This window comes from Lepisma saccharinum, chromosome 8, assembly GCF_977018435.1.
Source record: "Lepisma saccharinum chromosome 8, izLepSacc3.1, whole genome shotgun sequence".
Lineage (NCBI taxonomy): Eukaryota > Metazoa > Arthropoda > Insecta > Zygentoma > Lepismatidae > Lepisma > Lepisma saccharinum.
In genome coordinates, this window is record NC_139236.1 from 94,227,736 (window position 1) to 94,240,534 (window position 12,799).

Sequence of the window (12,799 nt, forward strand, 5' to 3'; positions counted from 1 at the left end):
AAGGAAAAGCACGAGTCCAACATTCAGGCATTTTATGCGATAAGGAAATATAAACATTGCTTTAATATCGCGTCAGAGAACGCGTCACAGAGTCGCAGCGCTGGGTCAGGCGATCAACTGGTGGGTAAGTTCCTTTGGATCTCTTAATTAAACTACTCCTTTTTCTACCAATGGGATTCTTGTTCGGTGAACTTTCTTTATGTAATTCTTTTGTAATACAAACGCCTCTGGAAGTTACCAAAGGGAACTAACTTTTTTCGCTTGTCTCAAGACAGTGGCGGATCAGCGACTCTCTCGTGCAGATTCGTTAGAGGTTTATTGTTAGTGTCAGACGACGTCTCAAGGGGTGATCACTTAATGTTAGACTTCAATGGGAGACGATTTGTTGCTACGTCCTGGTATATGTGTGTGTGTGTGATCATTTAATTTTTAGATATCATATGGAGAGGTGATCGCCATTTGCTGTTGTGTTAATTGATAATTTATTGTTAGTTTTAGACGACTACAGGAGAAAGTAATCGCTTAATTTTAGACATTAGCGAGGTGGCTATCCCCTTCGACGATGGCTTTGTTAGTTACAGACACCCTGGCGATCGGGTGGTTGCTTAAAGGAGAATTGCCTTTTTAGAGATTTATGCGATCGCTTCTCTGCATTTGTCTGAAGAGTACATGAAATGAACTGGTGAAAAAAATGTGAATAGCTACCTCTTTAGTACACACGGCTACCTCTATTCCAGGGGGCGCAAAAAATTAGACGCTGAAGAGGCAGAAGTGACAAAGACCATCGCCTATTGAAATTCCTTAATATTGCGATAACAGCAAAATAAAACAACTATTATAAAACTTATTCGTAAAAACACATTTAACAGTGCTTTCCCCAGACCTTGGCATTGCCCTGAGCATTTTTGTGACTATTTTACCACTAAATGCAAGTGGAGATCAGTCGTTCAGGAGCTCTAAAACTTGCCCTCAGAAATTCAGCGTCGGATAGCAGACTTTCTAGTTTGTCATCCTTTACAGCAAATGCTGATACATAAGTTTGTTGCCATGAAAGCCAGAATGAAACAGTTATAGGTGAGCGTTCCCTTGTTAAATCTGAGTTTAGTGAGTATAGTGTCTATATATTAAAGTTTGCAAGTGTTATTAATACTAATACAGAACATGCAATTAGTGGAAGTGAAGCACCATGAAACAAAACTGTTAATAATAATAAAAATAATAATGCTGTCGGCAGGGCCCAAATTTTATAAATCTCCCTCTGTTGGGCTGCCAGTGTGAAACACATGTAGACAAGTTCAAAATAAGAGTGAATTTCTGCCCCAAAGGAATTCCGTTAATTACTATTTAGTGAGTAATTTGGGATAACAACATTTGGCGTCGTCACTGCTTCCGAATAGGGTCGGTTTAAACCGAAAGCAAATTCCCCTCCTCCCCTTTAGTGAGGTGATGACTGTGTGGACTAATAGCACTAATATGCTTTCATGCCTTTATAATCTCAAATGCTAACCCGAGTTGTGTGAAATGCTTTCGTGAAAAATAGTCTTCAATAAAAATGGTTTTAAAATGCTAAAGGAAATGCCTCGAAACTTTCACCTGCGAACAGGATATATAATATAAAAAAAACCATTGTTACAAAATATTTTTTCTCGTACTGAGACAAAAAACTCTTCAAAAGTAGGATCGGAGGTTTGCGTCGATCAGCAATGCCTGTTTTTTTGTTTTGTTTCGGAGTGAAGAGGGTGCACAGCATGTGCTGTAAGCTATGTGCGAATGTGTGTACACGCGCCGCGGGCTTGCATGCATAGGGGGGAGTGTATACATTATATCGCCGATAAACTTTCACAAAGTTTAGAGAACGAGAAGACATTTTGCTCCCTGATGCGGAGTAGTAACACTGTTACTCTGTAACAAGGGGTCCTGGGTTCCATTGCCGGCGAGGGCAGATTGCACAGTGGTTCGTATTCAATTGATTGATTGATTGATTTAGTTTATTTTACTTCGCGTTTTGTGCCTCTTGGCTAATTTGCGAAGATGGGGATGAGTGATGAAATGATGAAATTGATGAATGGACATTCACAAACAACCAAGCCCGACCGGGATTCGAACCCGGGACCCTTGGCGTCGCAGCGCGATGTGCTAACCACTCGGCCACAGGGTCGGGCGGTTCGTATTCAACTTTAAACTGTAGGTTCAATTGCAATTACCCTACCTGGGCATAAAGTGGACTTAAGAACAAACTTTGACTTTTTACTTATAGAGCTACCACAAAGAAAAGAACCTTTGCCCAAAAGTATCCGCGCACCTTCCCCTCCATCGGTTCAACTCGGGTCATAAGAATTTTATATCCTGTATGTATGTATGATTCACCCAGCTGGAAATTTTTCCAATTAGATCCGATAGCCAATATGAATTTTTAGACACACTTTCGGAACCGATTGGTTAATTGTAATGATTTGGTTTCTATTGGAAAGTATTTTATTGTTTTCAATATATTGCTTATGAAAAATTATTATCTATAGAATTGTAAATGCAATTGAGAAATCATATAAAACAACTAAAATAAATCTGTGGTAAAGCATGTGGAATTTGTAACTTAGGAAAACTCTCACATGCAAAAATATTCCAAATATATGAACACGTTTTTATCTCTGTAGCTTCATTGTGATTAACACACTTATAGAAAATCGAAAAACATGCTGCTTCAGACATAAATTGACATGTTGTTCTTTCTTTATACATGCGAAAACGGCAACAAATTAGGTTAAACCTTAGAGTATAGAAGGCATAGAGAGAGCGTGTGTGACGTCAGCTGAAGCCAAAATAGCTTACGGCGGCCGCCATGTTGCGATGTGCCACCCGGCTGTTGCGTCTATTTGTTAACATTCAGCGAGAGGGAATTTCGTCGGGAAAATTAAGGCTGCTTGTTATGTTTCTTAATGTTTAAATCGTCAGCTCTTAATAACTAGTTTTGACGAAGAAACATATAGAGATCTACATCTTTTCATGTACTGGAACGTGTTCATTTACCATATGTAATGCTACGTTAGTATACCAGAAAGAGTTTATTGAAATAACAATAGAATCAAAATAGGAATTGCATTATAACTCCTATACTGCTAACTGCATCACAAAACATTATTATATAAAAATATGAGCTATGTACATTAACACGAAATAACACAATTTACGCCACCTCAATAAGTAGGCTAAGCCTAAGTCGAGATTATAGGTACGCGTAAATTTCGGACCCAAACATCAGGCGATACGCGACACTCGATAGGCGACAAAAGACAGGAGCCCGTTCATTCAATGGAAGCATTCAGACCGAAAGGACAGGCGACAAACGATAAGTGTCTCTTGGCAACCGACTCTCAGAAATGAATGCAATTTTTTTTAAACCGAAGCGACATGACAAACTGCACGTGTCGCTCGCGTGTCACTCGGACTGGGTCATTTTCCCAATACCATACATAGTGTCGCTTTGGTGTGTTGCTCGCGCATCTGCGACACTTTTGCAACACTTGGTGTGGTAAGAATTCACACCGAAGCGATAGGCAACGCGTGTCGCTTGGGAACGAGCCAATCAACAGCAAACGTTTCACACCTTAGCGACATGATAAGCTGCACCATCAGAAATAAATGAGACCTTCCGAACCGAAGCGACGCGCCAAGCTGCACGTGTCGCTCAGACTCGGCCGTTATCTTAATACAGTCCATCGTGTCGCCTCGGTTTGTTGGTGGCGCATGCACAGTTAATTTTTTTGCATCAGACTGAAGGGGCTCGTGTGGCTTGTGGCCTCAAATAATGGAGTTCTCAGATCTAATGTACACGCGACTCGTGTCGCGTTGGAACGAGCAAGCCAACGTTTACACCTGCCTTAGCGGCAAGACAGACAGCACAAGGCTGCATTGGTGAAATCTTCAAGCGACATGTCGTGTCGCTTGTAGCTTGCCACTCCGGTGTGAATTCTCAGGTGCTCGCGCTAAACATGCCGCTTGGGAACGAACGAGCCTATAAACAGCAACGTTTAACACCATAGAGGCGTGACAGGTCGCACTAGCCTGCCTTCGTGAAATCCTTAAGCTACACATGCTGCGTATCACATTTATTTATTTATTTATTTATTGAACTCAACAGGTACATACCTAATTACAGAGCCCATATGAAGGATACATAGTCATTACAATTACATATATTTCTATAATATAGAGATAGAAATTATATATAAATATATACATACATACATATATATATGTATATATATATATATACATATAGACATACATATATATATATACACACACACACACACACATATATATATATATATATATATATATATATATATATATATATATATATATATAATATTAAAAATATTTTTATATATATATACACTTTATCACACAATTTAAATACGAACTTATGTGTTTAAGCTTAGGCCATTGTGTTAATAGTGGCTTTACTGAAGTCCCTTAGGTTCATAGAAAAGATGTCAATGGTGTTATTCTTGATTAGCAAGTTATTGTAACTGGTGCACATTCTCCACAATGGAGATTTCTTTTTAATTTCGGATCTAGCCTTTTTTATAAGAAAAACTTTCTGTGTAAAATCTCCCTAAAAGCAAGCATTCACCGCGCATGCGCTACAAAGAGACCGAGGCGACACGATAAACACTATTGGGAAAACGGACCACTCTGAGTGAGTGACACATGCAGCTTGCCGTGTTGTTTCGGTTCGAAAAGTTGAATTGATTTCTGAGGGTTTGCTTCCAAGCGGCACGTGTTGCTTGTCACTTCGGTCTGAATAGAGAGATTTCATACCGAAACAACAAGCGATACGTGTCGCTTTGACGATTTCACCAATGCAGGCTTGTGCGGCCTGTCTTGCCGCTAAGGCAGGTGTAAACGTTGGCTTGCTCGTTCCGACGCGACATGAGTCGCGTGTATTAGATCTGAAAACTACATTATCTGAGACCACAAGCGACACGGGCACGTTCAGTCTGAAGCAAAAAAAAATGAACCATGCATGCGCCACCAACGCCGAGGCATGTTCGTGAAGTTAGCCTGATCTGCGCATCCCTCAGTGTGACAATAGACAGCAGATGATCAGTATAAACAGTAAACAATCATATCTAAGATTCTGTCCATGTTTTTTTTTTTTCCCCTTTTTAACATTTATATAAGTAATCTACCCAGATTCATACCCCACATAAGAGTTTTGTATGCAGATGATACTACTTTCCTCACAATTAGTAACAATAAATGCATACTTGAAGAACTGGATAAAGAAGTAGAAGAGAAGTCCACTTTCTGGTTTGAAACTAATCAATTGTCTATTAATCAAAACAAAACAGAGAAAAGAATCTTCACCCTAAATAAGGACATTGAATGTACCCCAGTAAAGCTTCTTGGCCTATAACTACAGAAGATTTAAAATTATCCTGGGATGTGCAAACAAACAAATTATGCTGCAAACTAGCCAGAGTCATCTTCTTATTAAATAAACGTAGGGCCTGCATAAGTGAGAATTTATTGGTACAATCTTATTACGCCTTTTTTCATAACCAATTAACATACGGGATTTTGTTATGGGGCAACTAGTCAACTGCTGGCAATGTATTCAGTTGGCAAAAAATATAAAATAATGACTAACACTGTTAAGCCTTGCTTCCATGTTAATAAAACATTAATCCTGACCAAGACAGAATTTATAGTATAAAATATATACTATACACTAAAAAGGTAACGTTTCTACCCTTTAACAGGGTCTTCTTCAGATGAATATTCACAATAGATTGATCTTCTTTTTTTCACACTCCCAGACAGGGTCCATACACAAAACAACATGAAGGCACTAGTACTTACCTTAGAACATTTCCTGTCAGGAATTCCTGAGTGTGGAATCTCCTGACAGGTAATTGACACTACCTGACAGATGATTGACAGGTACCTGGTGAGAGTCTGTGCCTTATCAATTCCTCCACCAATGGACCTAGACAGTTCCTTATCTACTGGACTCCTTCCCTCCTTCCTTTCTCTCATTCTTTCCACTCTTCTCCTTCCCTATTCTCCTAGCCTTCTCCCATTCTATGATGTGTCCTGTTTCTTTTGTCTGCTTGAATATAGCATTTTTCTTCCTCTTTACCTAGTCTTATGTCATCCTTATGTTGATTCAATCTGTCTTTCAGTCTATTTTTTGTTTCCCCTATGTACACACTATCATATTCCTTGCACTGAACCTCATATATAATCTCCTTCTCTTCCTCCTCTCTGTCTTCTTCCTTCTTCTTCTTTTTCATCCTCTTCTCTTTGCCGGTGTCAGAAAAAATGTCACTCTGCAATGTTTACTTTACGACAATATTACCAGTTTATGTACGTAATAATATTTTAAGACGAGTTCTTCAATTCTTTATATTTTGGTGTTACCTGCGGTAACAGCGGCTACATGCACGCCTCGCCTGGTATGTAGGTAAAAAAGTGTATGCTAGGTTTAAATTAATGGAAACCTGTGTTTCGGGGGAACTATTGGAAAATATCTCTACGTTTATTGAGACACTAAACCCAAGTCCATCACTCCCCATGAAAAAATCAATGGTTGCAACCTTTCTTTAATGTCTAGGAAACATTGCTGCTCTATGTCAACTAGGAATAGTATCGAGATCAGACGAGTCAAGACTCCTGTGTGATGAGGTTCTTCTCGTTATTGTAATTGCTTGTTCTTGTCTCGGTATCTACTCAGAAGTTCATCAAAAACTTATTCTAGATTAACTTTATGCTCAGATAGACTAATCGGAACTGGATCTACAGTTTAAAAAGAAATAGAAAAATCTGCAAATAATTTGTCTGATAAAATTATGACAATTTTCAATGCATTTATATGTGTTAAATTGGGAAAAATATAAATTCTACTTATAGTGATGGAATATGAAGTTCTATATAATTTCATGGGTAGTAAATATTTTCACAATTTCTTTTGTGAGAATTGTGGAAGCATTTAGTCTAGGAAAACTCTATTTGAAAAAAAATGAAAGGAAAGAAGGTCAGTCATATACTCACTTGACCCAGGTATATATCTTATCAATCAGTAGACTACTACTTTAGAAAAGTGTACCCCCCCCATCCTTAACATTAAGGAACATTAGCCTGCAGCATGATTTCCTGAAACTAAACTTCATCGTATTCCATCTCTCACACTCCTTTTTAAACAATTTTCATCTCAAAATAATTTCCAAGAGCACAGATGAAGTGAACTAACTTAGAGTACCACAATATACAAGAATAGATTTACAGAGTTTTGAATTTTTTTGAAAGGAAGGTAATGTGTGTAAAGAATATAAATTTTGTGTTGAGCTATTAGAAACTCTTTTTACAGCCGAACCTTGAGTCTTTCAAGTAATTTTAGGGGGTACAGCTTCGGGGGTACAATGCACCCCTATACCCCCCCCATTCCTGCACCACAGCTGTCCTTCAATTTGAAACCTCAGTCTAGTTTCAATCTATTGTGAATATTTATTCGTCTGAAGAAGAGGGTGGAAATGTTACCTTTTTAGTGTATATATTTTTTATACTATAAATTCTGCCTTGGTCAGTATTTTAATGTTTTAAAAATAGTGACTGTTTCATGCCTATATATATATTCTATACAAGAAGTATCAAAACCACACAGTCCATGATAGACCAAATTATGTCAAATTATAACCTGAACAAAACAGTATGTAAAAGAATTGAAATATACTTCTCAGACCATGATGCTCAGCTACTCAATAAAAATACAAAATATACAAACACTGCAGAAATGCGTGATTATAACCCAAACAATGTACTATGTTTTAAGCATAAACTGTCAAATGAAAAATGGACAGAAATCTATGAAGCTAACAGCACAAATGAAAAATATAACAACTTTATTAATATTACTAAATCTCTATATAAAAAAGCTTTCCTGGAAAATGTAGAAAACTTAATAATAAAGAAAACAAAAGCTGGATTACAAATGAAATTACTATCTCAAGCAAAAAAATGAAATCCCTTCACAGAGAAAGCAAAACCAATAACACTCCCACACTCCCACCTTCTGGATCAACTATGCAACATACAAGAAAAAATTACAGAAAAGTTCTAAAAGTAGCAAGAAAACAGCAGTATGACAGGAGCAAATAAAACAAATATGATGTTTAAGCTGCTCAAATCTTTCTCTTAAAAATAATCGTCTAGGACCTGGTAATAAAAATCAACTTTATACCGTTTTTGTGGATCTTGAACAGTTTCATAATTCTGAAACTGCTTCTTCTTTCGATATCGGCCGTGTACAGTGTTGCCTATCCTTGGATCATCTAGGAATATCTAAATTCGATGCCAATTCTTTCTTATCTTTCTTTCTTGTCGCCGCTCTCCGATGCCTCCACGAGTGGGGGAAGGGAGGCTCTGCCAGGCTGCCAAGTGGCGTCTAAGAAACTTTGAAATTTTTCATCACTCCTGCTTTTTTCAAAACGCTGATATGTTTGCAAGAAATCATCTAACACATCGTAGATTAATGTTTTGAAGATATTTGCTCATTACATTAAGTGGAGCAAAAAGTGCACTAGCGAGCAAAGGAATATGAAGCCATGCAACTGGTTTGCAATACACTGAGCCTCATGTGGGACCATTCCGACAGTTTTATTGTCGCCAATTATTTGAAGGAGCACATCATAGACCTCTCCCACTTGATATCTCAACGGAGTTAAGGCATCAAATCTGCTTTCCCACCTTGTGGCACTCAGTGGTTTTAAAGTGAGACTACTGATATGTTCCTTCAAAACGGTGGGTTGGCATGTATTAATTTCCAAGTTATAGCTATAATATAATATTATGACTTTCAAGTTTTCAATAGGCTTATTTTTTTTTCTTCTCTTCAAATTTTGCCACCCTGAAAATTTTACAGCTCTGGGCGGTGGCATGCCTCCCCCCCCACTTTCTGCCAGCCCTGCTTCATATAAAGTGTTAGAAACTTATACCCACAAAACCTCTTCCCCTAAAATAAATCATCATCACTGACAATCTCTGGAACCCAAAAACATTTTTTATGGAACCAACAGATGACTCAGAAATTATACAAATTATCTGGAAACTAAAAAAACAAAAAGACAGCAGGACTTGATGAAATAACAGATCACATTATAAAAGCATGCCATTTTCAAATAGTAAAACCCCTTGTACATATTATAAACCAGTCCTTTTCGACTAGAATTTTTCCAGAAGAACTAAAAACAGCCAAAATAATACCAATCTATAAAAAAGGTGAAAAAATTGATGTAAAAAACTACAGGCCAATTGCACTACTGTCATCATTCTCTAAAATAATCGAGCATGCAGTTGAGAAATGACTAAGGAATTTTTATAGCACATACCATATTATAACATAAACCCAAGATGTTTTTTTAAGAGACAAAAGTACAACTACAGTGCTTCTTGAATTCACAGAACATGTACTTCTCCACATGGAAAGGAAACTACTGAACACAAAAATTTTCTGTGACTTAATAAAAGCTTTTGATAGCATAGATCATGATATACTCTAAAAAAATCTAGAAAGATTTGGGATTAGAGGAATTCCTCTAAATGGGTTTAAATCTTATATGACAAACAGAAAGCATATTGTAGAAACATCACATGAAGATAAGTATGGCAACATTACCAAGCACATTTCAAATACCAATACAAATAATCTTGGTGTGTCTCAAGGAAGTGTACTAAGTCCCCTGTTGTTTCTGCTATATATGAATGATCTCCCATCTGCTGTACCTACATCAACTACACTACTCTACGCAGATGACACCTCCCTAGTATTGTATTCAGAGAAGTTCTAATAACACTTTAAAAAAATTAAATGGATCATGCAAGGAAAACAGACTAATACTAAATCCAACAAAAACTAGCAACATGGCCTTCCACACGACACAACAGAAAAACAAAGATTGACTCGAAATAGACTCAAAAATCATACAAAAAACAACAAGAATAAAATTTCTAGGCATACATTTTGATGAAAACATATCACTTTCAATACTATATATATATATATGCCTCCTATTTGTAAAGCACAACATCAAAATCTTCAATAAAAATAGTAATATATATAATCATAACACAAGAACAAAGGCAAATACTGTACACACATAGACAACCACAGACTAAACCTATGCAAAAGGAGTGCCAAAAGGAATACTACTATACAATAAACTTCCATGTGGAATAAAGGAGGAAAGAAAGCATAAGCTATTCAAAAATAAAATAAAAAGCTATCTCTAAGAAACATCACCCTACAGCATAGAAGAATTTCTACAGCATATCTAAAACTATCTTCTCTGTCTCACCCATGTACATATTCAATCTGATACAATACATATATCAACATGCATGAAACCTTAATTACACTGATCTGCATCCCATATATGTATGTAATCTAGTGGATGTAATATATATTTGTAACTCAACTATGCTGATCTACATCCCAAATATGTTATCAAGGGTATGCAATATATATTTGTAACTATAACTGCTGCATCCCATGTATGTAATGTAACCAATGTAATAATAATATATACTTGTAACTTTAATTATGCTGCTTCTCATATATGTAATCAAGTGGATGTATTTGTACTGTAATCATACTAATGCTATATGTAACAAAATGATGTGTTAGAAATATCAACAATGTAGTCAACAGAATGAGAATAAATTACAATTACTGTACACCCCTTGACAAATCTAGAAGGGTACTGCAAGACTGGCTAAGAGAAAAGGTTTTCTACTCAATAGATAAATTTATTCTGCACTCAAAAGATGATCTAGAATTCTTAATGCATGTTACATTGTCCTCTCCATACACCCTATATATTTATGTATGTATGTTTCTGCTATTCTTGTATTACGTTTTATATTTGTACTGAAGACGACATCTATTGCATTATTATAATGCTTAATGATAAATAAACATATTGATATTGATGTATGAACTAATGTTACTTAAAAGTTTGCATCATGTGAATATCTAACTGCGTTGCATAAAACTTATTATTACTTTCAGCATGCCTGCAATACTTTACCTCTGTTACCTTAGGCTGAACACTTCACACAAGTGACTGTGATACAAGACCATATGGAAAATACAGCAATGGCAGGTTTTCATGACAAACCTATTTCAAGAATAAAGCAAGTTTATTTTGCTGTTTGTTGTGTGATTATGTGGTCCCGTTGCAACTCTCAGATATTTATTATTAATGCTCCTGAGGTAAACAACAATGTTGAACAAGGTGAGTAAATACTCTAGTATTTTTGCTAATACGATTTTTTTCTGTTACACAAAATTGACAATATCCTATTGAAGCACTTTTCTATTTGATTTCTTTTGAAAAGCTTATGTTCTGAAAAAAAAATATGATCAGCGCTTTTTTAATTTTTTAAAAAAAGAGCTCTTATATTCTACTAGTACTGCAAGTGTCATTAGCAGGGAGACAGTGGGTAGCATCCTGCAATAATTCAAAGGTCACAACACTTATGACTAGCACTATAAAGCCATATGACCCACACAGCCATTAAAGCAACCAACAAACTAAACATGATTTTGTGTTCATGCAAATTGATCTATATTTCTTAAAACATTTAATTGCCTCTGGAGTTAGGAGAAGGTCTAGTAAGGAAAATCTAGTGTTACGAGATAACAAACTTTAAAATAGAGGACTTTTCTTTAAAGATTTTACAGAAGTGTTAGACTACTCAACAACTCTGTTAATGGCATGGCAAGAAAATATAATTACTATTACGAATATATTAATGCAGTGCTTCAGGTCAACATCAATTGTATAATTTGCAATTTAAATTTATATGTGTAGTATTTAATCACATTTTATTTAAACATTAGGTATTTCAATAACTAATAATAAAAAAGAACACAAAACTAGACTCTGAATTTTTGTGTTGTGTATCATTATTTATGAATTCTGATGTCTCGAAACTCAAATCAAAGTCTCAAATATTCTTACCTATTCTTAGAATCTTGCCCCGACCGCCTTAGCAGAGTGGTTAGCACAGCATGCTACGATGCCAGGGGCTGTGAGTTCAAATCCCCGCCTCTGTATGGGTGTTCCTTGTGACAGCCCCTTCATCAAATTATAACTCATCCTCATCTTCACGATTAGCCAAAAGAGCCATAAAAGCGAAGTAAAATAAACCAACTCAATAAAAAATAAACTTGCGGCTCACCGCAAGCATGGTAGATGTCACAAATGCTTTGAAATGAAAATGTCATGTGGCTCAGCAGCGACAACACGAGAGACGCAAACGTCCAACAAATTTTCTTTGTTGGAGAAAGGTTTCTTCTCTTTGCGCTTGCAACTGAGAATGTTGTATTTTCTTAATTTGAAATTGAACAAGGAAACAATAGTAACAATTATTTCCAAATATAAAAGTTCGTTATGAATCTTGACGTTGAAGTAGTTCCCCATTTTCGTAAAAACCTGCCCGGACCATTTTTAGGATCCGAAAAAGAGGACATCTGGTAAACTTATTCTTATCTTCATCTTTCCAACTAGAAAATGGGGTTTCTAACACACCCTAAATCATAAACATGATTCATATTTCTCTTAAAACTGAACAAAAGGAAACACTCAGTTCAACACCTTGAAGGCAAACTGCAGGCAGTAGGTTGCTTTGTTTGCTGTCTCTCTTCAGTTACATAATGACAAAGCATGCAGCACAAGCAGTAATGTTCCGGTTATTATGGAAACCAATGTAACACAGCTACCTTTGTTTGCAT

The 12,799-nt window shown here is 36.4% G+C and overlaps 1 protein-coding gene across 4 annotated transcripts in view; it reads left to right on the forward strand.

The window, feature by feature from the left end:
- The window catches only part of LOC145991316 (sialate O-acetylesterase-like), a 35,014-nt gene continuing 22,215 nt past the window's right edge, over nucleotides 1–12,799 (forward strand). Inside the window, exons 1-2 of one of the 4 annotated variants that reach the window (XM_083127317.1) lie at nucleotides 1–124; nucleotides 11,072–11,297. In XM_083127317.1, coding sequence (XP_082983443.1) covers nucleotides 11,144–11,297 — 154 coding nt within the window. In that variant the 5' untranslated portion in view covers nucleotides 1–124; nucleotides 11,072–11,143. Of the gene's footprint in view, nucleotides 125–274; nucleotides 399–985; nucleotides 1,075–11,071; nucleotides 11,298–12,799 lie in introns of those variants that run through there. The other 3 variants (XM_083127318.1, XM_083127320.1, XM_083127319.1) reach the window with 3 other exon arrangements.